Source organism: Leiobunum rupestre, chromosome 3 (genome assembly GCF_980474605.1).
Source record: "Leiobunum rupestre chromosome 3, qqLeiRupe1.1.hap1, whole genome shotgun sequence".
Classification (NCBI taxonomy): Eukaryota; Metazoa; Arthropoda; class Arachnida; order Opiliones; family Sclerosomatidae; genus Leiobunum; species Leiobunum rupestre.
The window spans coordinates 57,966,113-57,992,767 of record NC_143386.1 but is presented as its reverse complement, the minus strand read 5'-3'; the positions used below and the strand labels follow the sequence as shown (position 1 = coordinate 57,992,767).

Sequence of the window (26,655 nt, the reverse complement as noted above, 5' to 3'; positions counted from 1 at the left end):
ATCCAAGCCCCGCCCCCGCGCCTAGTTATAATTTGTAATAATCACAATTTAGGTGTAAAGTAACAGAATACAAATGGAACTCACCATTACAATATTGGACTTCTTAACTACAAACAATAACGTTTTTATGTTAGTTTACTCTTTCGCCTATTTTATTTTAAATTGCTTTTGAATATTTAGCGCCAAACAGGGTAGACTAAAAAATAAAAAGATACTAATAACAATAGGTAATAATACAAACAATAAAAAATAACTCTTGTAATTAAAAAGTGGTTGGTTTAAACTGAACATTAAAAAAACGAAACTTTTATAGAAAAAAGGATTTAATTTTTGTCTTTCAAATAATAATTTTCATTTCTTTGGAATAAAATTAGATTTTCAGGGGGTGGAAATGTGAGTATAAGTGTTTTAGTATTTCTCATGGAGGAATTTTAGAGGATAAATTACTTCTTCGCTTCGCAAGACGGGAGTACTCTTCACCATATCTTGCACTGATTCTTGAAAAACGGTTAATTTTAATTTGGGTTTCATTAAAAGTAAAAGTAGAATGAAATGGCTACGCAGTTTGAATTTAACGCGTGACATTTTAGCGATGAGTTCTTACAGATGGCAGCGGCAATACTGATTTTCTTCAATTATTACTATTATTTCACGTTATTTCGGCAACCATTGACTTTGAGACATGCTTGGAAAAGGCTTTCGTAAGTACTAATTACTAATTACAATCAGTGGTGGCCCACAATGTATTCTAAATGTTGAATATATATCTTTTTTTTTTTGGTTTTCAACTCGTGCTTTGAAATTTGGTAAAAATTAACTTGGTTGATCATTGGAGTTAGTGGAAAAAGTTTTTCCGATATTTTCTAATCCATTTTGAATTAGCTTATTGGTTTATTTTTTGAAATGTAATATACACTCTGGGATTTAGTTTAATTTAGGTCAGTAATAATTAATATTACAAAAAATATTCATTTTTAGAAATGGAAGGTTTATTTTCGAAGAGTTTTTGAAACGAAAGTTACAAGCGCAGTAAAAGTTGGGAGAGTACGCCTTGGATAGGGAAAGTAGAAGTAGTGTCGCCTGGTGAGAGCTTCCAGAACTAAGGAAACGCCGCGCAGAAACAAAATGTGTTTTGAAATTGAATCCATCGTGCAACATTTTCATAGTCATATGTTCCTCCTCCGTTTAACGTGTTCATAATTTCATGTGTTCTTCTGTTTAACATATTAATAATGTCATGTGTACATCCTTTCAATATGTTCATAATGTCATGTGTTCATCCTTTCAACATGTTCATAGTCATATATTCCTCCTCCGTTTAACAGGTTCATAATGTCATGTGTTCATCCTTTCAACATGTTCATAGTCATATATTCCTCCTCCGTTTAACAGGTTCATAATGTCATGTGTTCATCCTTTCAACATGTTCATAGTCATATAATCCTCCTCCGTTTAACAGGTTCATAATGTCATGTGTTCTTCTGTTTAACATAATCATAAAGACATGGGTTCATCCTTTCAAGATGTTCCTAGTCATATGTTCCTCCTCCGTTTAACATGTTCATTATGACGTGTTCATCCTTTCAACATGTTCATAGTCATATATTCCTCCTCCGTTTAACAGGTTCATAATGTCATGTGTTCATCCTTTCAACATGTTCATAGTCATATATTCCTCCTCCGTTTAACAGGTTCATAATGTCATGTGTTCTTCTGTTTAACATAATCATAAAGACATGGGTTCATCCTTTCAAGATGTTCCTAGTCATATGTTCCTCCTCCGTTTAACATGTTCATTATGACGTGTTCATCCTTTCAACATGTTCATATTGTCATATATTCATCCTTTTATGTGTCTAATGTCATGTGCTCTTCTGTTTGACATGTTTTCACCCTTTCAATATGTTCATAAAGTCATGTGTTAGGCGCAAAGTTACACTTGTAAGTAATTTTTGAGCACATTACATAAAGGCCTGATACACCTATGGATTTTCCAACATTTGTCACCATTGTAACGTCTTCATTTAAACGTCAATTTTTTAATAACGTAATCTCAACACTCACATCACTCTAAAAAACTAAAGAAGTCACGAAAGTAAGTTCGGGAATTGTTAAGCCTTGGAGATTTTTGTTTCAAGACGCGAAAACCTGCTTCCGAAAATCATGTGATAACCGCTTTAACTACCTGACTTTTCGGTTCGTATTCCCTTAAACTTACATTGATAGTTCATATAAATTCCGCTTGGTGGCGCTACTGAAACTTTTGGTGGCGAATAAAAACGGGATGTTGAAATTAGAGAACGAAACTTAGTTTTTTTAATTAAAACCAAATGTAATATTTAGTTTTAACTTAAAGCGTTATTTCTTCGGTTGAAAATTGTAAAATCGTGTGACTTTTCTTAAAGTTCTGGTTCCACAGATTCCAAAAATATTTTTTTCTATAATTTATTACGTATACATTTTTAAATAAGCCGCCGAAAATTTCACATTTTGGGACACTCGGCACTACTAAGCTCCTCCTACTTTTTTTAATCAACTGCGTCTCACTCGTGTCAGTCTCAAAGAGAAAACTCCGGGAAGCGGAGGCCCGCCGTAACGGCGAGGCGGCGGCCGGCAGACGAAAACAAGTTGGCAAAGCCAAAATATACCTCTCCTCGAAAGAATCGTCCCTAGTAGTATTAATTCCTCGAGATGATCCTTAAAGATATATCTCCGCAATTCAGGGTCATTTACTAAAAACGTAATCCCGGTGCAATCCCGCCCGGTATAAAATTTTAATTATAATTAAAATAATTGAGACGAAACAACCGAGATTAATTTATTCAGAATATTATAAATTAAGTAGTTACAACAGTGATTTAGACGTACTAAACAATGCACAATTGTATTTACCCCTATATTTGCAATACAAGTTTATCAGTTAAATATAGTACGAAGCAAATTTTAATGAAAGAAATATCTACAGAGGGTATTTGTATTTTTCTCGCTTACGAAATACTTGCCGCATCATTAACGCTCATTTTATTTCAACACTCGCCCTTGATGAAGATACCGTAGAATAGCTATATTCGACATCTGGTAGTGGACGACTCGTAGACTTCCTGTTGACGTTGTGACACATACCGCGTGAAAAAGACCAATACCGTCCAATTTCCAATATCATAAAATGACTCGCACACCCAGTAAATCAATGACTGCATTAGGAATCTTAGATATCCAAATATCCACACCAAATGTATTAACAAGAACCAAAAACCTTACCATTAACAAAGCACAGAAAGCCACTTGACTAAACGACAGCTCGTATATCAATAAACGTTAAACCAACGCCACCACTTTAATTAATTCTTACCCTCGACTCCTGCCTTCTACAAGCCCCCCGTTCTACAACGCAATCTGTTCTGGTATATGTTGAAACCGTAAGCCCCGAAATTTCGACTGAGATCCTTTTCCAACATGCATTGCTTGATATTTTTATATCTCTAAAACTATTTGTCCTAGGCGAAATCTAAAACCACCACTGGATTCCTGACGTCGGAAACCTGTGCCTTTTATTTGTTTCGACTTACTTGGGTTTTCACCTGTCTGTGTGTCTGTCTGTCCTGTGAACGCGTTCGCATTTTCCGTGCAAAGGTTAATCATTGCGTACACAGTTTCTTGGAATTTCTGCGTTCGCAGTTGCTAGGACTGTCGAAGGGTTGGCAAAACCACCGTGCGACAGTTTTAACTCAGTTTGATTGGATATTTCGTTATTGTAATGTTTATGTGTAGGGTGTGAATGTTGTGTTTGTGTTATGAGTTGACGGTTGTGGTTGTGGAGTTTGTGTCATGACGGTTGTGGTTGTTGAGTTTGTACCATGACGGTTGTGGGTGTTGAGTTTGTGTCATGACGGTTGTGGGTGTTGAGTTTGTGTCATTACGGTTGTGGGTGTTGAGTTTGTGTCATGACGGTTGTGGGTGTTGAGTCTGTTGTGTTTGTGTTTGATGAGTTTGTACGGACGTTTTCTCTTCAACTTCTTCTTATTGACTTTTGGGACGGACCGAGTGCTGAGGGTTATGGCAACCTCTCAACGTCCAATGGCAGGGTTTCCACCAATTGTTCACGGTATTCGTCTTAGTAACCATATGCGACTTTTTGGCGCCGGCCGGGAATCGAACCCGAGTCCGCTACGTGCAAGAGATTTACTCTAACCACTGAGCCCTCGACGCTTGTTAAGCTACGGTGTTTTTCACAACATTTTAAATATTTATAAATTATATTAATCTTATATTTAATTAAATATTTATAAATTATATTAATCTTAAATTAAATTAAATATTTATAAATTATATTAATCTTAAATTTAATTAAATATTTAAGTATTTTAATGTAAAATTTGATCGTGATCAGGCATTGAACTCGGGTCGCATTGTTACCATGCCGAGCCATTGACTTCCTTAGGGAAAATATGAAAGTAAAGGAACCATTATGATAAGGCGGGTTTTTTTACTAAACGGATGAATACAATATCTGTGGATATTGTTTATTGAACTTTGTTTTTTAATTTTTGTGAACTTGTGAAAGTCTAAATTTTTACTTATGAAAATTTGAAGGTCAAATCTTGTTTTAGCACAGTCAGCAGATAAGATGGTTAAAGGGTAGAACCCGTTAGTTTTTTGTAATTTATTTCGTATTTTCAGTCTTTTTTTATCTATTGTTTGTTTAGCGTATTAGTTTTCAAGGGTAATAGTTCATTTATGAAGAAAATATCGAGTTGTTTACACCGTGCTCTTACACTTATGTTGGTCTGGTTTTTAACTGGGTCGTCATTACTTCGTAATTTATTTTAAACGTTTTCTCGACTGATTAAGATGTTTAATGCAGTTCATCAATTAGATTCGTTTTTTTTATTTAAAAAGAGGCCTAACTATTCCGTCTACGGTCATTTATTGATATACGAGCTGTCAAGTGCAAAAAGTATGCCTGCAAGCTTGGAAATCCGATACTCGGATAGTGGAAATTATGGTTAACGAGGGAGGGGAAGGAGTAAGAGTAGAGAGGGGTAAATTCCATCCTCCAGAAATCTGCGCGATTAAAACAAATTCTGGGGAATGGGGAAAAGCAGAGAGAAAATCTTGGCGATTACCGTTCAGCGAATGGGGAGAGGAGAGGAAAAAGCGGGAAGGAAGCAGAGAGAAATTCTTGGCTGTTACCGTTCAGCGAATGGGGAGAGGAAAAAAGGGGAAGGAAGCAGAGAGAAAATCTTGGCTGTTACCGTTCCGCAAATGAGATATGTAGAGAGGGGTAAATTCCATCCTCCAGAAATCTGCGCGAGGAAAACTATTCTGGAGAATGGGAGATAGCTGAGGGGTAAAATCCATCCTCCAGAAATCTGCGCGAGGAAAACTATTCTGGAGAATGGGAGATAGCTGAGGGGTAAAGTCCATCCTCCAGAAATCTGCGCGAGGAAAAATCTTGGCGATTATATTTCGGCGAATGGGGAGGAGCAGAGAGAGAATCTTGGCGATTACCGTTCCGCAAATGAGATAAGATATCAGATTGATTATCTCATTTGCGGAACGGTAATCCTTCTCTCTAAAAAGTATGCCTGCAAGCTTGGAAATCCGAATACGAGCATTCAAGTCATTGCGAGATTTTGTAGTTATCAATGATGACTGTTTCTTTTTACAGAGTTTACGGGCTTTATATTTGCAATTTGCGTTCGAATTGACGAATTCCAACCTTGATATTAACCCTAAAGCAACTGAAATATATTTGAAAAAGAAACTGTTAGCCGAGTTCGGATCGAATATTAGATTTTCCGGTATAAAGTGTAAAAATGGTGGACTTGTTGTACACAGCGCGGCTACACCTACATCGCACGCCTTAAAAGTATGTGGAAGCAAATCTAGTTGTTTAAAGCAAGAAGTGCAGAACGTCGCCTTTGCTTTACGGCGCCATGTCTTAAACATCGCGAAGAAGCCACTTCCCGATGAATTGACATTGAAACATATTCAAGAAGGCGAATGCGATTCCCCCGAATCATTGAAACACTTTTATTCTTGCTTCGTATCTGGGCCATACTCTAGACGCTTAAGGACTCTTGAAGAATCAAAAATATCTTCGCTCATACAAGACACCATTTACCGCGTTTCAAATGGCCGTATAAAGCATTCTAAACACCTTGAGTTGGGGATTGGTTATGAAAGGTCTTTCGGGGAGCAAAACAATTATAAATATTTTAAACAAGTTAGGTCACTGCGTCAGCTACAGCGTGGTAGAAGAAATTGAAACGGAATTAACATATTCCGCAATCGAGTCTAGCACTTTGCTCTCTCAAGATGTACGTCGAGACCCTTACTTGGGCACTGCCCTTGCTTTTGATAACTACGACCGGTTTGTTGAGACTTCAAATGGAAAAGACACGCTTCATGACACTGTGGGAATTCTTTACCAGAAAGTACCAGTGGAAAATTCTGACGACGAGAGAGGGCTACTAGAACCCGACGAACCACGAAAGCGGCGACGAAAACTGGATGTGACAGAAGACGATATTGCTCCATACTACAAAAAGCCAAAACTGACGGAAACCTTGTCTATCGAGATAAATGATATGCTAAGGAAACCCGAAAATTTTACTTCTTTTAAGACGTTCCCATGTGGACTGGTTGTAACCACCAAATATACAAGGACGAATTACCAGTGCAGAAAGTGTTTTATCTTCCCCCAATAAACGCTTCTCCAACTAGCCTCTCCGTTGTTGCTCATACGTTGAACACAGCGCAAAAAATTGCTAAGGAATGAAATCACACCTATATATCAGTCACGTATGATTTAGCTATCCCAAAACTGGCTTTACAAATTCAAAGCGAAGAGGCCCCTAAATTCGATTATGTCTTTATTCAGTTGGGAGCTTTTCACATCCAAATGTCCTATTTCAAAGCCATAGGGAAGTACATTGAGGAATCCGGGGGTCCTTACGTATTGACGGAATGTAACCGTCCGGGTCATTGAGAGGGTTCATTTTGACTACCCATTTTAATCGCGCGCTGTAAAAGATTACATCCAATGCTCGCCTGTGCTATACACGTTTTGCATTTTAAATCCTTTTTGAAAACCTTTGACACTTCACTAGAAGAAATACGAGAAGAACTGAAGGAAATGCAAACTAAACCCCTTGAAGAAATTTTAGTTTCACCGAGTCTCGTAGATCTCCTTTCCAAATATGAAGAATTTTACAAGGAGACGGAAAACGGACTTCACGGTGACACTGCCAAATACTGGATCACTTACGTAAATTTCGTTAGCCCGTTTTTAGAATTTTCTCGAAGTATTAGAACTGGAAATTTCGACCTATACCAATCGTGTCTACCCGAGTTGGCAACAATGATTTTTGCAATGAACCACGAAAACTATGCAAGATGGATAATTAAGTACTATGAAAATTTACTAACTATTGTCCAAGTATATCCTGGGCTAAAATCAACCTTTTTGTCTGGCGGATTTTCAATTCTAGACTTAACGCTAGAGCAAACAATCAACGAGGACGCGGGTAATAAATATTCAGGTATTAGTTCTTTCACAAATTCGATCGCTGCTAGAAAAAGATGGGTCCTTAGTCACTCTTTAAGAACGGCGTTAATTTCCAACTTATTGTCCGAATTAAATCTTAATAACTGCGACGATGTGCGCGATGAATTACGCCCACACAGAGTTAAGAACGACAACGTATCTCTAAAGGACCTACAGAGTGCAATTGTCGCCACTCTAAAACCTTTCGAGGAGAAAATAAACAAACACTGTCTTTTCAACCTAGCGACTGACAAATCGGCGTCGGACAAAACTTAATATTTCCTTCTCAACGTAGTATCAATGAAGAGAGTAGTACAGTCTTCTTGATAAGTGGTTCTCAAGAACCTTACCCACTACCTATAGTAGAGAGATCGGACGGTATGATCGAACTTTCCACCTCTATCTCCCTTCCTTATAAATCAATGAAATCCTAGCCGCTTTCCAAATTTTTGGGAAGTGCTTAAGAGTCAAACATGCATTGTAAAGGCGCACGAAAACCAAGGGACAGACCAAGAAAATTATCTTAAAAAATTCGTTAGTAATGCCATCGAAACCCGGGTCTTTGCCCCTTTTAAAGGAATCAATGACACTAACACTTGTAAGTACTTCAACTTCTTTAAAAGCCACGTCGTCTGACTCGACGTAAGGAGCTTCGACTGACTCTCTGATTTCCTTGTGTACTTCAAGGTCATCTTCATGCGAGTCGTCTTTAAAAAGAGAATTAAGAATAGTTTCATATGTTTCAGTGAGTCCCTCTGTCAGCGTGCCATCCTCTCTTTCCACACAGGAGACATTAATTAGTGTATTTATATACCCCTGCTTCGAATATTAGTACATGACAGGAGACAGCATTTTTACGTTTGGCCTTCCTTCGACACAGAAGAGCAGAAATCCTGCCAAGACTCCAACTTAGAGGAACTGATGAGGCCCTTGTACTCTCGCTGGAGAGTCAAGAAGTCTTGTTTGTAGCGTTCTCTTACCAAATGATCCATAGTCACCTGCATACGTTTTCGCGCTGTACTTACTAGTTTTCGCTTATTACTAAGACTCTCTTTCCACCAGGGAGCCGAGATATATGTCTTAGTAATAGCTTTACGTTTCAAGCTAAACTTACTAGCGTCATTGAAAATGTCCTCAATAGAGGAAGCCACACTTTCGATCTGATCCCTAGAGTCAAGTGCTACCTCACTTAGAGCCCCGAGAGACATATCCAAGTCCAGATCCTTTAAACTTATGGGCCTTTTGCTCTGGACAGTGTCCATAATGGAAAACATTTATAATTGTGGTCACTATTGGAAATATCATCAGAGACTTTCCAATCAGTGACCACATTGAAAACATTCATAGTCGGTTCTTGATCGCAAATATTGTAGTTCCCTCATGCAAAGTGGACAGAGGTTGTCCAGAGAGGAGTGCTCCGAGTGGAAATCTGTCTTTTTCTCCCGATTGCTCCTGACACAATTAAAACAGCCTCTAATGGCATTAGTACTGTAAAATATTACGCGTAATATCTAAAATAAATTGGAAATACCCTATTCTAAAATTAAACTAGTAAATAAAATATTATATTATATTTCGAACAATAAAACAGCTATCTATAAAATGTATATGTAAAACAAAACAGTAAAAAAAACCAAATGTAACGCGCTAAAAATGTATTTTATAAACGCGAGAAAAGGCACGTGTTAAAATGTTTAAAAACAAACAAAACGGTTAATATTCTTCAAATTCCTAACGGAAAAGATGATATAAAAAATGTTCCTTATTTTTCGATTTCTAATGAATCTTTCTTTCAATCAGTAGTCATTTAACTAATCGATAAGCCGGGAGTAGTGGCTCACTCCTGTAATCCCAGGCGTCCGGGAGGCAGAGTTTGTGGAAGGCCGTGTGAGGATGACCACTAATCCCCCATCGGGTGGTTGTCATACTTCCGCCACGGGTGTCCCGACCCTATCCCCAAGTATCCCCCCGTTGGCGTGGCCGTAACACATATCTCGCACCTGATTAATCAAGTGGACGAGCGGACTGTATTGTCCCACCCGTCACAATGGCTCATAACGAGCAAAAAAAAAAAACAAAAAAACTAATCGATAACTAAAAATTCGAACTAGGATAGCCTTTTTCAGTCGGGGTGACTCTTAGTAAAAATAAAATTAGAACCTTAGCTCTCCCTACAATAAATACAAACCTTAAACCAGAGCCATTTCGGTACATGATGCATGCCGAAACCCGGGATTTGGAAGACAAAATCAACGGATCACCGGAAAATACGCCAAATAAGTGCGCCGGATTAAAGGGCTAAATCAACACTCCGGATAATTCTACAGCTTAAGTGTACCGGATCAAATTAACGGGTAAAGTCGTCGGAAAATACGCCAAATTAGTGCGCCGGACTAAACAGTTCAGCCGTCTCAAGGGATAATTTGCCAATTAAGCGCCCCGGACAAATAAAATGACCGAACATCAAATCGCCGCGGAACAATCACGCCTCAGCGAGATGTTAAAAGCCAAATCAATAGGGAATTAACTTTATCTCTAAGAACTACGTCACTATAAAAAAAAATCGACTAAGGTGCCATCTCTGGAGAAAATGTATAACTATATATTTTTTTAAAAACTTCCGAACCCATTTATCCGCCCTGTTGGGTGGTAGTGCTGCGTTTAATTCATTGAGAGCTACTGAAAATGGTTAAAAGTTGTAGCATTAAGGGATGTAAAAGTGTATTTATGTCGATAAGGGAAAAAATGTAATTTTTCAGGATTCCTAGCGTTATTAAACATCAAGGCGAAAAAACCGAGGCACTTTCCAAGGAAAGAAACCATAAATGGCTTAAATGTTTAAGCCTTGATCCTGTGGACTGTGGTGAATGGGTGAGGATATGTTCAAAACACTTTTTCTCTGGAGATAAGCACTAACTCATAGATATGATTAACATGTTGACTGATGAGTTGTACACTAACGTTTTTTAATTTTAATATTATTTAGCACCATCTTCGTTGTACGATACTACAAACCCAGACTGGATCCCTACGAGGTATTTAAATGGAGATTTAGATCCAAATGAAAACGATGAAATCGCTAAGTTACAACGATATGAAAGAAAGCTTAGGCGTGCCCACAACGACAACCAGCAAAGCGCTAAAAAATACAAGCGTGAAGATGTCCAACCTGAAGTTTCAAATATGAATAGTAGCTGTCTTGAAGATAGTGCTGTTGGAACTTCTTTTGAAGAATCAGTTCGAGTAGATGAAATATCTTTAATAATGAATAGCACAGTTAATGATAGTGTGGGTGAGCAATTGTTGCAAGAAGTAAAACTTCATGACAAGCCAAAACCTGTATTAGGGAAATCCACTCGCAATACACAGTCAACTATTGGAACACAAACTTCCATCGTTCAAATGACTGAAGTAGCATTACAAACATCTACTAAAAGGAAGAATATCGGAATTCAGGCATTAATCTAAACAAAGGTCTGTGACTTTAGTGCGCAAATAGATAGTGTTCCAAAAGCTGATGCTGAAACTCAAACAGAAATAATTGAAGTGGCTATAAAAGAAACTCAAACTAGTTTCAGAGTTATTGAGATGTTTGAATTGGAAGCAAGTTAAATGAAATGTGGAGAATCATTCAATGAAATTGAGGCTTTAAAATGTAAACTTAAAGAGGCTGAAAATCAAATTAGAAAGTTTCAAGACGATGTCATCTAGGAGCAACAAACACAAGGAGAACGCAGCTAGCCTTTAAACACGCTAACGAAGGGTTGTGTACGAATTTCATTGGACGAGCGTCACGAGCCTTTACGATGAACGTTTTACGGGCGGGGGGGGGGGGGGAGATAATTTGCGAATTTTTCCCTTCCCACGGCAGCAGGTGCTAAAGCGTTTAGCCAATGAAAAACTTACACAAGAAAATCCACCACTTTTGACGGGTTGCGTTCTCCTTGTGTGGGGTGTTGTGTTTGTTGCTCCTAGATGCCATATTATTAAATTGCAAAATAGAAAAACTTCAATGCGAACTATATATCAGAAACTGTGTTCAATCCACATTTGTTAATGACGATTGTCGTACTAACTTTTTTACTGGATTGGAAACTTACCCAGTTCTGTTAACATTGTACAATGGAGTTGAAAGTTACTTGTGCCAAAATTCCAAATTGACTCCGTTTCAGCAATTAATCTTGACATTGCTGAGACTTAGAATTGCTTCAAGCAATATTGACTTGGCCTATGAATTCAATATTTCTGAAATGACAGTATCCAGATTATTTTACGCATGTCTGAATGTTTTATACAAGCGTATGTCAAAATTTATCTACTGGCCAGACAGAGAAGAGCTTCAAAGAACCATGCCAATATGCTTTAGAGATATGTTTGCTCAAAAGGTTGCGGTTATTATTGACTGCTTCGAAGTTTTTACAGGGAAACCGTCAAATATTTTAACAAAAACAGAAACATGGTCCAGCTACAAGCATCAAAATACAGCTAAGTTCCTCATTGGAATAACACCACAGGGAACAATTAGTTTCCTGTCCAAAGCTTGGGTTGGAAGGGTTAGTGATAAGCGTTTGACAGAGGACTGGGGTTTCTTGGATAAGCTCTTGCCCGGAGATGTAATTTTAGCAGACCGTGGTTTTAAAATAGAGGATTCCGTTGGATTGTATTATGCTACTGTTAAATTTCCGGCATTTCGGGATAGAGGAAAAAAGCAGTTAGACCCCTGTAAAGTAGAGGAAACAAGAAAAATAGCTAATGTACGTATTCACGTGGAAAGGGTGATAGGTACCGTGAGACAGAAATACGCTATTTTATTCTCTAAACTTCCAATCGAAATGTTACACACTGTAGATGGGGAGCAGGTAGCGACCATAGATAAAATTGCATTAGTTGCATGCGCTTTAACAAATCTTTGCAAGTCAGTAGTACCATTTGAGTAAAATTTTAATTAGAAAACTTAAGTACAATTAAATAAGTTTACTCAAAGGTTTTTCAAAAAAAAATTATAAAAATATAAAGCAAATAGGTGTTTTTTTAAATAAATTTAATAAAAATAATAAACAATTAGTGTTATAGAAATATAGTTGGTTTTTTTACATTCCTTTTTTCCTTTTATTTGTAAGATTTAACTTGGCACAATCCGGACAAAACCATTTTCCTTTAGGCACATCATTTATGTCAATTTTTAGACACTCCAAGTGAAACCACCGCAATTGGCAATTTTCAAAATCACAGCCAATCATATCACCTTCATCACAGCCAATCATATCACCTTCATCACAGCCAATCATATCACCTTCATCACAGCCAATCATATCACCTTCATCACTGCCTCCACAATAACAGTACTTCACTTCTTCCTTTTTCTTCTGGATGTTATTTATGGAAACGAAGGAAAGTGGATTAGGGCTTAAAAATACATCTTTGGATGTCGATGAGAGTTCCAAAATATCAAATTTTTTTGGACAAGGAATCCCCTTTTGGGGTGTTGATGGAAGCTCTAAAATATCACTTTTTTTGGACTAGGAATTTCCTTTTGGAGTGTTGATGAAAGCTCTAAAATATCACAATTTCCAGAAATATCGATGCTTTTTTGTTTTTAGCAGGAATGCCTTTCTTTGTTTTATTACCAGGAATGCCTTTTTTAGTTTTGGTACTAGGAACATTTAAATTGGCTTTATCACTAAGAACATCTTTCGCTGTATCAATTATCGAAATATCATAAGCTGTTACTGTATCACTAACACCCGTATTAATTTGAGCTTCGCAAGCTAGTTGTTCAATTTTATCAGAAGTAAAAAACTTGGCTACAAGTTCAGGTACAATAGCACGGTAGAAAAACTTGCTTGCTTTTTCCAAAGCTTCACGGAAGAACTTTTCATCTGGCTGAATTCTTTCAATGTGGAGGTCTTTCGTAGTCCAAACACAAAAATCTGAATATGCAGATTTGGTGATAAATATTTGAAATTGGACTTGATAATAGTAAGGGTGCAAATGACGCAAGAAAAATCCATAGTTGGTTTCTTTTAAGCAAGAATTTTTGTTTTTGGAATAAACAGAATCATTTCTCATTGAGAAAGGCATTTCAGTTCGAGGGTACCTTTACCACAACAAGAACAGGATATTATGCCGTCAGGGGATGCACCAATGAAAGGATACTCGTTATTAAGGCATAACCCTGAACTGGCGACTGAAAAATTAGAGTGTTGCTGCGATTGAATATCACAGTAAGCCTTTCGAACTACAGATTCTTTTTCACACCCCCAGTTGGTTGCCTCAGTCTTGAAATTGAATGAGTTCGGATAACAAATTGTGTTTATTAACGAAATGGATGACATCGCAGGATCAGAACTACAGCATCTTTTGGCATTTGAAGCCGTTATTCTTCCAGCTCGGAAACGGTTCCAAAGATTTGAATTGCTCTGAAGCCTTGTATCTTTTTCAAGAGCCAAAGCTTGCTGGTCATTTCCACATTCTCACAAAAATTAAGTAAATTAGGAAATAATAAAGCTTGAGTTCCTTCATAAAAGAGGGAAGTTAAGAGAGGTGGGTATTTTGGGCCAAGGCACTTAGGTATAAAATCCTTTTGATATTTTCCAAGCACGCTAAAAATTGCCAATTTATTATCAGCTTCATGAAATTCTTGACACCACGCACTAAATTCTTCACTAGATATTTCAAGGACATCTTTTTGTTTTCTTATGTCGCTGATGGGTTTTGTATGAGCTATGACTTCAGAGTTTACAACGCTATCTAGATGTACCTTTTTCTTTTGTGGAGTTTTAAAATCTGCTTTATACAATGGATAAACTTCTAATCCTTTTGTAGAAGGAACACCCCATTTCTTTTTTCTCTAGTGCAGCCCTTAGTTTCGCGATATCTTACTGCATATTCTATGAAAAATAATAGGGCAGCTACATGAGTGCAGCACTCGTCCAACCCAGCAACACAGGTGCAGTGGGCACCCAAAATGTGGCCTTGTTCGTCAGTTATAACCCAGCTGTATAAAGGCTCGTCCCTTAAAGATTGCGAGTGCAAAACCTATGACAATAACACAATAAATACTTGTTGGATAATAAAGTTTTTTCCTATCTGCTTTACTCGGACATCACGTACGAACCCATTGAGAAACTGATTAAAGGCGCCAAGGCTTTTCCTGTTGTTAAGTTGCTCATCCGTATATGGCGATATGCCATTAATTAAATAATGGTAGAGGTGTCCGTACTCCATGGGAGGCAAATACTCAAACCCATATCCTACACCTTTATGTTCGCCATCCCCGTGAACTTGTGCCAACTCACTTGGGTACATTTTATATGGGTCTACGTTGTTGATAAGTTTTATCTTTTCAAAATACCTCTTTTTAGCGTGTGTAGGAATTTGATCTAAATAATCTGAAGGAACTTCTTCCTTACCTTTTTTAGGTCTACCCATGGCTACATTTTTTTCAACCCAATATGGCGTGCGCGCGTGTTTTTTAAATAAATTTCTAAATTATAACAAACTAGATGGCACCACAGTAGCAAAAAAAACCCTACGTCACCAAAACTGCTTTTCCCCTCCAATGTTAATTCCCTATTAGAAAAATTGCCAGAGGTAACTCAACAAGTATACGAAATCAAATAGACGCTCTAGTTCAGGATGAAGGAACGTCAGTGGAAGAAATCGAGGACCTATTGATCCTGCTTCAACAGAAGGAGGACATCCTCAAGAAAGTGGACGCCGACATCATCTCGCATTGCGTCACTGAAATCGACGTAGAGACAGAAACCATTGAAAGCGTGAAATACCAAGAAGATATCGCTTTATCGAGAAAAAAGGCCGAACGTTTCGTCACTAAGAAGCGAAGCGAAATATCTCAATCAACCGTTATTCCGAACCCAGATGGAACGACATCATTCGCGATAGTGATGAGCTAAAATTACCCGCCATGCAACTCCCCAAATTTAACGGTTATATAACGGAGTGGGCCGGTTTTTGGTCACAATTTGAAACGACAGTCGACAAAAAAGAAGGATTAGGTAAGGTCAGAAAATGTAATTACCTATTTTCGTGCATTGAGGGGGACGCCAAGAATCTATCGTTGGCATGAAGGCTTCGGCGGAAAACTACGATGAAGCGATTAAGATTTTAAAAGAATAATACGATCATACAGATCTAGTCATTCACGCCCACAGCAAACGATTAATGAGAGTTAAACCTATAGCCGATTCTAAGGATGTAAAAGGCCTACGGAAATTGTATGACACAATCCAAATCAGTACTAGATGTTTAAAGGCTCTAGGAGTGGAAGCGGCTCTAAGCGGAAACTTTATTTGCCCGGTACTGATAGAATGCTTGCCGCCCGACATACGTCTTGATTACAGCAGAGCCCATAACAAAGACGGGGATTGGAACCTGACTGCTTTAGTAGAATTCTTACGTAAAGAAGTAGAGGGCCGTGAAACTTGTACCTTACTTGGTCGTGAGAAATACCCAAGCTGTCAAACAAACCGCTAAATTCGATAGACGCCATCCGTACCAAGCCAGCGCGTCAACGTCAGCTTTATCTACTTCGGTCCAACCCGCTCAATCCAAATCGGGGTATTGCATTTTTTGCGAAGATCACTCTCACTGTAGTGTCAATTGTAAAAAGCACAATCTGCCAAGTAAAAAGAAAATATTGGCCGAATCAAATAGATGCCGCGTCTGCTTACGTCAAAATCACCTAACTAAGGACTGTCTATCCAAATTTAAATCCTGGAAAAAGTGCCGAAAAAACCACAATTTCGCGTTGTGCGAAGAGAATCCTGTTAATCAGCCACAAACAAAACCGAAAGATTTTACTCAAGAATCGTCAGCCACTGAAGTACAGGTCTTGGCAACGCCAGTCGAATGCGGCAAGACCATACTTCTGCAAACGGCAAAAATCCACGTCCAAAATCCAGAAAGGCCCAGTAAAGTGGTAACCGCAAGATGCTTGTTGGACAGCGGAAGCCAGGGGAGCTTCGTAAGTGAAGATGTCTCGCGCCGGCTAAAACTTTCCGTTGTGGGATATAAACAAGTTCAAATTGGAGAATTCGGTAATCGGTTCCCAAAGGATACAGTTCAAAAGAAGATAAAAGTCACGCTTCAAAACACCCACGACCCAACGAAGAAAATAGAGATCGTAGCCCTAGAGCCGTCAATATGATAAACAGCGAGGAAATAGAAGAATTCACGCAAAAGAGAGGAATTCGCCTTGCAGACGAAGCTAGCTCGAGCGGCGCAAGTACTTCCGACATCGGACTGCTTGTAGGCGTAGACTACTATTGGGATATCGTAAAAGGGAATAATATAGAAAGATTTGGAGACAAACTGGTAGCGTTGGAAACTTTGTTCGGATGGGCAATCCAAGGACCCGTCGAAAACCCAACTATTGGACTACAAGCAAACCACATCACAATCACCAAAATCAGCGTGACAGAAGTGGAAATCAACCGTACTCTCAAATCTTTCTGGGACCTCGAAGCTATAGGGATCAAGCAGGATGAAGAGCAAAATCCAATAAATCACGAAGTCACGGAGAACTTCAAAAAGCAAGTTCAATTCAAGGACGGCCGTTACCAGGTAACCCTACCCTGGGCAACGTCGAAAGAAATCCTTCCAAATAACGTCAGTGTCGCAAACAAACGCATAAGAAGGTTCAAATAAGATCCAATCCTCTATCAAGACTATCGTAAGATAATTGAAGATCAGTTGGCGAACGGAATCGTTGAAGAAATACCGAAAGATGACAGCAGCAAAGTAGGAACCTACTACTTGCCCCATCAGCCAGTCCATCGACAAGCTAGTCTAACCACGAAACTGCGTATCGTGTACGACGCTTCGTCAAGCATTCGCGGGGTGCCGTCGCTAGACGCGTGTCTGGTTGGCGGACCTAACTTGAACCCAAATTTGCTGCTACTCGTTCTAAAGTTCCGTAAACATCATGTCGCCAGTACTTCAGATATCGAGAAAGCTTTCCTGTAAGTCGCATTGGCGCCAGAAGATAAGGATAGCGTCAGATTCTTATGGGTCAACGAAATCAATGGCGTCATAAAGGAAGACAACTTTAAAATCTTTCGCATTGCACGGTTACCGTTCGGAATTACATCGAGCCCTTTCTTACTCGCGGCCACAGTAAAACACCACGTGCAGGGCTACTTTGGAAAGGAACCGGAAGCTGCCAAGGCACTTAACGAAGATTTGTATGTCGATGACCTTCTAAGTGGCGGAAAAAGTGTTGAAGATGCTCTAAATCTCACTAAATCCGCCTCAGCTATCTTGAAGGAGGCCAGCATGAACCTAAGAAAATGGTTATCAAATTCAGCCGAGCTAAATGCAAAATTGGGAAATGAAGACTGCCAGGAAAATACCTTAGTCAAATTAGGGGGAGAAACTGGAACCCAGAATCAAAAGGTTTTGGGCCTCCTCTGGAACCCAAAAGAAGATTGCTTTACCTTCGATTTGAACAATCTCATCGATATACTAAAAGACGTCAAGAAAACGAAACGATACGTTTTAAGCACTGTTTCGCGTATCTTTTATCCCGTGGGCATTCTCACTCCGTACACTATTAGAGCAAAAATTATCTTCCAAGAGCTTTGGATTGAAAAAGTGACATGGGATCAAGATTTACCAGAAATAATAGGAAACGAATTTCATCAGTGGTGCGCTGAGTTAAAAGACATACGTCATATCGCTATCCCAAGATGTTACTTCCAAGATAGCGCGGAAGACATCTTAAATCTCCAACTATATTGTTTTTGTGACACATCGACGAAGGCCTACGTGGCGGTTGTTTACGTCAGATACCAAACGAGAAATCAAGAAATCAGAGTGAGCCTAATCACCCCAAAAGCGAGAGTAGCGCCGCTTAATCAGAGTAAAAAGTGCCTCACGCTTCCCCGTTTGGAATTAATGGGCTGCGTTCTAGGTGCTAGACTTATCCAAAATGTCAAGAACATCTTTGAAGTCGAAAACCCAGAGGTATATTTATGGACCGACTCAACAATAGCGGTTCAATGGATTCGAAGAAAGGATAAATCTTACTCTCCTTTCGTTGAAAACCGAGCGAAAGAAATTCGACAAATGACGGATCTAAAATTATGGTCGCATTGTCCAGGAAACACAAATCCAGCCGATATTCCTACAAGAGGGGTGACGGCTGAAGAACTACGACGAAGCCAGCTATGGTGGCAAGGTGCTCCTTGGCTAAAGGAGAGCCAAGAAAATTGGCCCGAGAATATAACAAAGAGGGAACCACCACCCAAAGAAGTAAACGAAGAACCGATGTAGTTGCATTAATAAGGTCCTTCGAATCACCGCCTATCTACTCAGGTTTCGTGACAACGCTAAAAGGAGAAAACAAAATAAACACTTGGTCGAAATCAACGACATAGAACCAGTCAACGCCGACGAACTGGCCAAAGCCGAAATGAAATGGGTAAAATGCATTCAAGAACAGAACTACGTCGAAGAAATATAGGCGCTGAATAAAAACTCCAAAATCAAGTCAAGTTCAAAACTAGCCAGATTAAAACCAATGCTAGATCAAGAAGGATTAATATGCCTAGGAGGTCGGCTCGAAGAAGCTAGCCTTAAATTTGAAGAAAAACACCCCGTTATTTTAAACAACGGACATCGCTTCACGGAGCTCATCATGACTCGTAGCCACAAAGAAGTAATGCACGGTGGAGTCACTATAACCATGACACAAACGCGAGAGCGCTACTGGATCAATTCAGCGCGACAACTGGCCAGGAAGGTCATAAACAAATGTCTCATTTGCAGAAGACACCGCGCCAAACCAGGTGAGATTGAAACGGCCCCGCTACCGAGAGATCGAATAGACCAATCTCAACCATTCGAAATCGTAGGAATCGATTTCGCTGGTCCACTTCTAGTCAAAAATCTCAAGCAAATGAAAAAATCGTATATTTGTTTGTACACTCGCGCCGTAACCCGCGCGATACATTTGGAAATTGTGCCAACTCTTACAAGCTACGATTTCCTACTCTCTTTCCGGATAATGATTTCCAGGAGAGGAATACCGCACACCATCTACACGGACAACGCGCTCACGTTCCAGCGTGCCGATCGAGATTTACGGAAAATCTGGAACGGTTTAAACTCAAACGAAGTTAAAAATTTCTTCGGACTGAAAGGAATCACGTGGAAATTCATAATAGAAAGAGCCGCCTGGTACGGTGGCTGGTGGGAGAGGCTCGTAAAATTTACAAAAATAACCCTGAGAAAGGTATTGGGAAGAGCGGCTCTTACTTATCACGAGCTGGAAACCACACTCCTAGAAACGGAGGCTATGATAACCTCTCAACCTATTACTTACTGCGCGGCGGATCCGGAAGAACCCTCACCCTTAGCACCCTCATATTTCCTAGTAGGAAAACGTCTTACCTCCTCTTAAAGCCCAAAATGAAAACCTACCAAAAACTCAAGAGGACATGAGGATACGACTAAAACATAGAGAATTGGTTTTGAACCGAATGTGGAGAAAATGGACAAAAGAATATTTGTTGCAACTGCGTTCCGCGCAATACGTCGATTTTCCAAAAAACGAAACCACAGTAAAAGTAAATGACGTAGTGTTGGTTCACGAGGAAAAACTACCTCGGCACATGTGGAAGATGGGTCGCGTAATCGAATCCGTCGATCGTCGAGACGATAAAATTGGAGTGAGTATGATCAGAACCACTAACGCTCATATCATAAAGCGATATATTAAACATATATATCCCCTAGAAATAAGTGACAGCGCGTAAATTAGTGCTAAGTTTAATACTTCACAAAACAAATTTTTTTTAAAGCATTAAACCGGGGTAGTGTAAAATATTACGCGTAATATCTAAAATAAATTGGAAATACCCTATGCTAAAATTCGAACTATAAAACAGCTATCTATAAAATGTATATGTAAAACAAAACAGTAAAAAAAAACAAATGTAACGCGCTAAAAAAGTATTTTATAGAAAAAGCGCGTGTTAAAATGTTTAAAAACAAACAAAACAGTTAATATTCTTCAAATTCCTAACGGAAAAGATGAAATAAAAAATTCTCCTTTTTTCGATTTCTAATGAATCTTTCTTTCAATCAGTAGTCATTTAACTAATCGATAACTAAAAACTCGAACTAGGATAGCCTTTTTCAGTCGGGGTGACTCTTAGTAAAAATAAAATTAGAACTGCAATTTGAATGCCGACCTCGATCGCCTCAACTGTCGCGAAAATCGTACGGCCGTCGCCTCTCTTCTTCGGCAGGTCCTGGAGAAATACGAGCAGGTTGACGCCTATCGACAGCGACATCCGACCGGAAGAGCCTATACCTGGCGAAAAATATTCAAGCCTCTAATTCCTGATTCGACCGTTCCCGACGCCGGATCTAAGCAGCCTAAGCGACTCGTTTCCGCCCGGCTCGATCGGTTGTACTATCGCCGATCTTGGGGTTGCATAAAAAAGTCCCACTATTTTTCTTTTTCAATAAAAAGTAAAAACAATAACATGTATAAAACCCAAAAGTCGGGTAGTAAGCTAAAATAAATTAAAACGGCAGATATAAATAAAATCGATAAAAAGACAACAATCAACCTGGACATATGTCCCCGAAGTTGCTGGTTATAAATCGCATGATTTTTTCGAATACAACCATCTTTTCTGTAAGCTCCATATCCCTAAGGTTGCCTCTAGGGACCAGATGGAGGGTGAGTGGACAATTAACTAAATAGTGCTCAGAATCGCCTATGTCTGGTCCACAAACACAGGCAGGACTGAGCACATGTCCTAAACTATGCAAGTAGCTAGGAAACTTGCCGTGACCACTGAGAACTTGCGTTGAGAAGTGGTTAGGGTTGATCGCATTGTCGCCCACGTTAGGAATAAAATTCCTCGTTACAATGCCTTTATTGCTGTCGCTCCAACTATTCTGCCAATGACTCTTGGTAATGCCCCTCAAAATATTTTTAATGCTACCCTTATCGGGTTTTATAGAATGGATCACCTGATTTGTTAATGCGCCCTTAGCAAGCGCATCCGCTCTCTCGTTACCTAGACGATGTCCCCGTGGCTCTGGCCGGGACGCGCTTCTCTAGCCACCAGACGCGAAACCGAAACGCACTGGCAGATCCTTCACGCCACCCTTCCGGTTCCGGCGCGATTAACACACTTTGACCCCAACAACATCCCGTTCCCGTCGTGTCCTTTCTGCCCAGCCGTGGGAACGGTCGTTCACCACTTTTTCGACTGCCCAATGGCTCGCCGTTTCATCGCGCGTCTGCTCCGACTAGTGCGTGATACCCGCGACCATGTTCACTGTTCACACCGTCACGGAGTATTGGTTCCTTGCTGCCGTTGATGGCCATCAATTTTGCAACCTAGTCTTTTTGCTCGGTAAGTGCGAATTCAGGGAGGTCCTTCGCCCCGCGACTTCAGGCGGTCTAAATAACGAAAGCTTTTACGACGTTGAAACGCGCTTATTCCGAACTCTTCGTGCGCGTCAAAAGTCGCTTCGCTGTGCCTAACGCTCTCCCAACTGAGCTATTTCGGCCCCGAAGGAAGCGGTTCCGAGTCGCAATTATTGAAGCGCTCCACCAACGAATAAACTTGGAACAATTCGAAATTTCGGGGCCATGGGCGAAACCCGGGATCTAACCAGGGACCTTTAGATCTTCAGTCTAACGCTCTCCCAACGGAGCTATTTCGGCCCCGAAGGAAGCGGTTCCGAGTCGCAATGATTGAAGCGCTCCACCTACGAATAATCTTGGAAAAATTCGAAATTTCGGGGCCATTGCCGAAACCCGGGATCGAACCTGGGACCTTAAGATCTTCAGTCTAACGTTCTACCAACGGAGCTATTTCGGCCCCGCAGGTAGCGGTTCCGAGTCGCAATGATTGAAGCGCTCCATCAACGAATAAAATTGGAAAAATTCGAAATTACGGGGCCATTGCCGAAACCCGGGATCGAACCAGGGACCTTTAGATCTTCAGTCTGACGCTCTCCCAACTGAGCTATTTCGGCCCCGAAGGAAGCGGTTCCGAGTCGCAATGATTGAAGCGTTCCATCAACGAATAAACTTGGAAAAATTCCAAATTACGGGGACATTGCCGAAAACCGGGATCGAACCAGGGACCTTTAGATCTTCAGTCTAACGCTCTCCCAACTGAGCTATTTCGGCCCCGAAAGAAGTGGTTCCGAGTCGCAATGATTGAAGCGCTCCATCAACGAATAAACTTGGAAAAATTCGAAATTTCGCGGCCATTGCCGAAACCCGGGATCGAACCAGGGACCTTTAGATCTTCAGTCTAACGCTCTCCCAACTGAGCTATTTCGGCCCCGAAGGAAGCGGTTCTGAGTCGCAATGATTGAAGCGCTCCATCAACGAATAAACTTGGAAAAATTCGAAATTACGGGGCCATTGTCGAAACCCGGGATCGAACCAGGGATCGAACCAGGGACCTTTAGAACTTCAGTCTAACGCTCTCCCAACTGAGCTATTTCGGTCCCGAAGGAAGCGGTTCCGAGTCGCAATGATTGAAGCGCTCCATCAACGAATAAACTTGGAAAAATTCGAAATATCACGGCCATTGCCGAAACCCGGGATCGAACCAGGGACCTTTAGATCTTCAATCTAACGCTCTCCCAACTGAGCTATTTCGGCCCCGAAGGAAGCGGTTCCGAGTCGCAATGATTGAGGCGCTCCATCAACGAATAAACTTGGAAAAATTCGAAATTTCGCGGCCATTGCCGAAACCCGGGATCGAACCAGGGACCGAACCAGGGACCTTTAGATCTTCAGTCTAACGCTCTCCCAACTGAGCTATTTCGGTCCCGAAGGAAGTGGTTCCGAGTCGCAATGATTGAAGCGCTCCATCAACGAATAAACTTGGAAAAATTCGAAATTACGGGGCCATTGCCGAAACCCGGGATCGAACCAGGGACCGTTAGATCTTCAGTCTAACGCTCTCCCAACTGAGCTATTTCGGCCCCGAAGGAAGCGGTTCCGAGTCGCAATGATTGAAGCGCTCCATCAACGAATAAACTTGGAAAAATTCGAAATTACGGGGCCATTGCCGAAAACCGGGATCGAACCAGGGACCTTTAGATCTTCAGTCTGACGCTCTCCCAACTGAGCTATTTCGGCCCCGAAGGAAGCGGTTCCGAGTCGCAATGATTGAAGCGCTCCAACAACGAATAAACTTGGAAAAATTCGAAATTACGGGGCCATTGCCGAAACCCGGGATCGAACCAGGGACCTTTAGATCTTCAGTCTGACGCTCTCCCAACTGAGCTATTTCGGCCCCGAAGGAAGCAATTCCGAGTCGCAATGATTGAAGCGCTCCATCAACGAATAAACTTGGAAAAATTCGAAATTACGGGGCCATTGCCGAAACCCGGGATCGAACCAGGGACCTTTAGAACTTCAGTCTAACGCTCTCCCAACTGAGCTATTTCGGTCCCGAAGGAAGCGGTTCCGAGTCGCAATGATTGAAGCGCTCCATCAACGAATAAACTTGGAAAAATTCGAAATTACGGGGCCATTGCCGAAACCCGGGATCTTTAGATCTTCAGTCTAACGCTCTCCCAACTGAGCTATTTCGGCCCCGAGGGAAGCGGTTCCGAGTCGCAATGATTGAAGCGCTCCATCAACGAATAAACTTGGAAAAATTCGAAATTTCACGGCCATTGCCGAAACCCGGGATCGAACCAGGGACCTTTAGATCTTCAATCTAACGCTCTCCCAACTGAGCTATTTCGGCCCCGAAGGAAGCGGTTCCGAGTCGCAATGATTGAGGCGCTCCATCAACGAATAAACTTGGAAAAATTCGAAATTTCGCGGCCATTGCCGAAACCCGGGATCGAACCAGGGACCGAACCAGGGACCGAACCAGGGACCGAACCAGGGACCGAACCAGGGACCGAACCAGGGACCGAACCAGGGACCGAACCAGGGACCGAACCAGGGACCGAACCAGGGACCGAACCAGGGACCGAACCAGGGACCTTTAGATCTTCAGTCTTACGCTCTCCCAACTGAGCTATTTCGGCCCCGAAGGAAGCGGCTCCGAGTCGCAATGATTGAAGCGCTCCATCAACGAATAAAATTGGAAAAATTCGAAATTACGGGGCCATTGTCGAAACCCGGGATCGAACCAGGGACCTTTAGATCTTCAGTCTAACGCTCTCCCAACTGAGCTATTTCGGTCCCGAAGGAAGCGGTTCCGAGTCGCAATGATTGAAGCGCTCCATCAACGAATAAACTTGGAAAAATTCGAAATTACGGGGCCATTGCCGAAACCCGGGATCGAACCAGGGACCTTTAGATCTTCAGTCTGACGCTCTCCCAACTGAGCTATTTCGGCCCCGAAGGAAGCAATTCCGAGTCGCAATGATTGAAGCGCTCCATCAACGAATAAACTTGGAAAAATTCGAAATTACGGGGCCATTGCCGAAACCCGGGATCGAACCAGGGACCTTTAGATCTTCAGTCTGACGCTCTCCCAACTGAGCTATTTTGGCCCCGAAGGAAGCAATTCCGAGTCGCAATGATTGAAGCGCTCCATCAACGAATAAACTTGGAAAAATTCGAAATTACGGGGCCATTGCCGAAACCCGGGATCGAACCAGGGACCTTTAGATCTTCAGTCTGACGCTCTCCCAACTGAGCTATTTTGGCCCCGAAGGAAGCAATTCCGAGTCGCAATGATTGAAGCGCTCCATCAACGAATAAACTTGGAAAAATTCGAAATTACGGGGCCATTGCCGAAACCCGGGATCGAACCAGGGACCTTTAGATCTTCAGTCTGACGCTCTCCCAACTGAGCTATTTTGGCCCCGAAGGAAGCAATTCCGAGTCGCAATGATTGAAGCGCTCCATCAACGAATAAACTTGGAAAAATTCGAAATTACGGGGCCATTGCCGAAACCCGGGATCGAACCAGGGACCTTTAGATCTTCAGTCTGACGCTCTCCCAACTGAGCTATTTCGGCCCCGAAGGAAGCGGTTCTGAGTCGCAATAATTGAAGCGCTCCATCAACGAATAAACTTGGAAAAATTCGAAATTACGGGGCCATTGTCGAAACCCGGGATCGAACCAGGGACCTTTAGAACTTCAGTCTAACGCTCTCCCAACTGAGCTATTTCGGTCCAGAAGGAAGCGGTTCCGAGTCGCAATGATTGAAGCGCTCCATCAACGAATAAACTTGGAAAAATTCGAAATTACGGGGCCATTGCCGAAACCCGGGATCTTTAGATCTTCTGTCTAACGCTCTCCCAACTGAGCTATTTCGGCCCCGAAGGAAGCGGTTCCGAGTCGCAATGATTGAAGCGCTCCATCAACGAATAAACTTGGAAAAATTCGAAATTTCACGGCCATTGCCGAAACCCGGGATCGAACCAGGGACCTTTAGATCTTCAATCTAACGCTCTCCCAACTGAGCTATTTCGGCCCCGAAGGAAGCGGTTCCGAGTCGCAATGATTGAGGCGCTCCATCAACGAATAAACTTGGAAAAATTCGAAATTTCGCGGCCATTGCCGAAACCCGGGATCGAACCAGGGACCGAACCAGGGACCGAACCAGGGACCTTTAGATCTTCAGTCTTACGCTCTCCCAACTGAGCTATTTCGGCCCCGAAGGAAGCGGTTCCGAGTCGCAATGATTGAAGCGCTCCATCAACGAATAAAATTGGAAAAATTCGAAATTACGGGGCCATTGCCGAAACCCGGGATCGAACCAGGGACCTTTAGATCTTCAATCTAACGCTCTCCCAACTGAGCTATTTCGGTCCCGAAGGAAGCGGTTCCGAGTCGCAATGATTGAAGCGCTCCATCAACGAATAAACTTGGAAAAATTCGAAATTACGGGGCCATTGTCGAAACCCGGGATCGAACCAGGGACCTTTAGATCTTCAGTCTAACGCTCTCCCAACTGAGCTATTTCGGTCCCGAAGGAAGCGGTTCCGAGTCGCAATGATTGAAGCGCTCCATCAACGAATAAACTTGGAAAAATTCGAAATTACGGGGCCATTGTCGAAACCCGGGATCGAACCAGGGACCTTTAGATCTTCAGTCTAACGCTCTCCCAACTGAGCTATT

The 26,655-nt window shown here is 41.3% G+C and overlaps 2 protein-coding genes and 12 non-coding genes across 14 annotated transcripts in view; 2 read left to right on the top strand and 12 right to left on the bottom strand.

Moving 5' to 3' along the window:
• Positions 1-15,006: 15,006 nt before the first annotated feature.
• LOC149953165 (uncharacterized) lies at positions 15,007-16,721 on the top strand. Its single transcript, XM_090169805.1, has 5 exons — positions 15,007-15,011; positions 15,132-15,392; positions 15,434-15,570; positions 15,705-15,971; positions 16,030-16,721. Exons 1-5 carry the CDS (start codon positions 15,007-15,009, stop codon positions 16,719-16,721), a joined length of 1,362 nt encoding a protein of 453 aa, XP_090025931.1.
• Positions 16,718-26,655, top strand: part of LOC149953110 (uncharacterized) — a 28,756-nt gene continuing 18,818 nt past the window's right edge. Inside the window, exons 1-5 of the mRNA XM_090169804.1 lie at positions 16,718-17,137; positions 17,252-17,507; positions 17,556-18,843; positions 18,890-18,995; positions 19,065-19,753. Of these exons, the coding sequence (XP_090025930.1) occupies positions 16,718-17,137; positions 17,252-17,507; positions 17,556-18,843; positions 18,890-18,995; positions 19,065-19,753 (2,759 nt within the window). The remainder of the gene's footprint in view (positions 17,138-17,251; positions 17,508-17,555; positions 18,844-18,889; positions 18,996-19,064; positions 19,754-26,655) is intronic.
• Positions 22,507-22,579, bottom strand: TRNAF-GAA (transfer RNA phenylalanine (anticodon GAA)). Its single transcript has one exon. It is a non-coding gene; the product is annotated as a tRNA-Phe (tRNA).
• TRNAF-GAA (transfer RNA phenylalanine (anticodon GAA)) lies at positions 22,664-22,736 on the bottom strand. The gene has a single exon. It is a non-coding gene; the product is annotated as a tRNA-Phe (tRNA).
• Positions 22,821-22,893, bottom strand: TRNAF-GAA (transfer RNA phenylalanine (anticodon GAA)). The gene has a single exon. It is a non-coding gene; the product is annotated as a tRNA-Phe (tRNA).
• TRNAF-GAA (transfer RNA phenylalanine (anticodon GAA)) lies at positions 23,147-23,219 on the bottom strand. Its single transcript has one exon. It is a non-coding gene; the product is annotated as a tRNA-Phe (tRNA).
• Positions 23,473-23,545, bottom strand: TRNAF-GAA (transfer RNA phenylalanine (anticodon GAA)). Its single transcript has one exon. It is a non-coding gene; the product is annotated as a tRNA-Phe (tRNA).
• TRNAF-GAA (transfer RNA phenylalanine (anticodon GAA)) lies at positions 23,787-23,859 on the bottom strand. Its single transcript has one exon. It is a non-coding gene; the product is annotated as a tRNA-Phe (tRNA).
• TRNAF-GAA (transfer RNA phenylalanine (anticodon GAA)) lies at positions 23,944-24,016 on the bottom strand. Its single transcript has one exon. It is a non-coding gene; the product is annotated as a tRNA-Phe (tRNA).
• On the bottom strand, positions 24,246-24,318 carry TRNAF-GAA (transfer RNA phenylalanine (anticodon GAA)). The gene has a single exon. It is a non-coding gene; the product is annotated as a tRNA-Phe (tRNA).
• Positions 24,849-24,921, bottom strand: TRNAF-GAA (transfer RNA phenylalanine (anticodon GAA)). The gene has a single exon. It is a non-coding gene; the product is annotated as a tRNA-Phe (tRNA).
• Positions 25,477-25,549, bottom strand: TRNAF-GAA (transfer RNA phenylalanine (anticodon GAA)). Its single transcript has one exon. It is a non-coding gene; the product is annotated as a tRNA-Phe (tRNA).
• Positions 25,936-26,008, bottom strand: TRNAF-GAA (transfer RNA phenylalanine (anticodon GAA)). Its single transcript has one exon. It is a non-coding gene; the product is annotated as a tRNA-Phe (tRNA).
• On the bottom strand, positions 26,274-26,346 carry TRNAF-GAA (transfer RNA phenylalanine (anticodon GAA)). Its single transcript has one exon. It is a non-coding gene; the product is annotated as a tRNA-Phe (tRNA).

Bases quoted from the DNA above. Each gene is read 5' to 3' on its own strand.
- LOC149953165 (XM_090169805.1), top strand. The intron at 15,393-15,433 runs GCGAAGCGAAAT...TTCCGAACCCAG, and splicing joins GAACGTTTCGTCACTAAGAA to ATGGAACGACATCATTCGCG. The intron at 15,972-16,029 runs GTAAAGAAGTAG...GAAATACCCAAG, and splicing joins TGCTTTAGTAGAATTCTTAC to CTGTCAAACAAACCGCTAAA.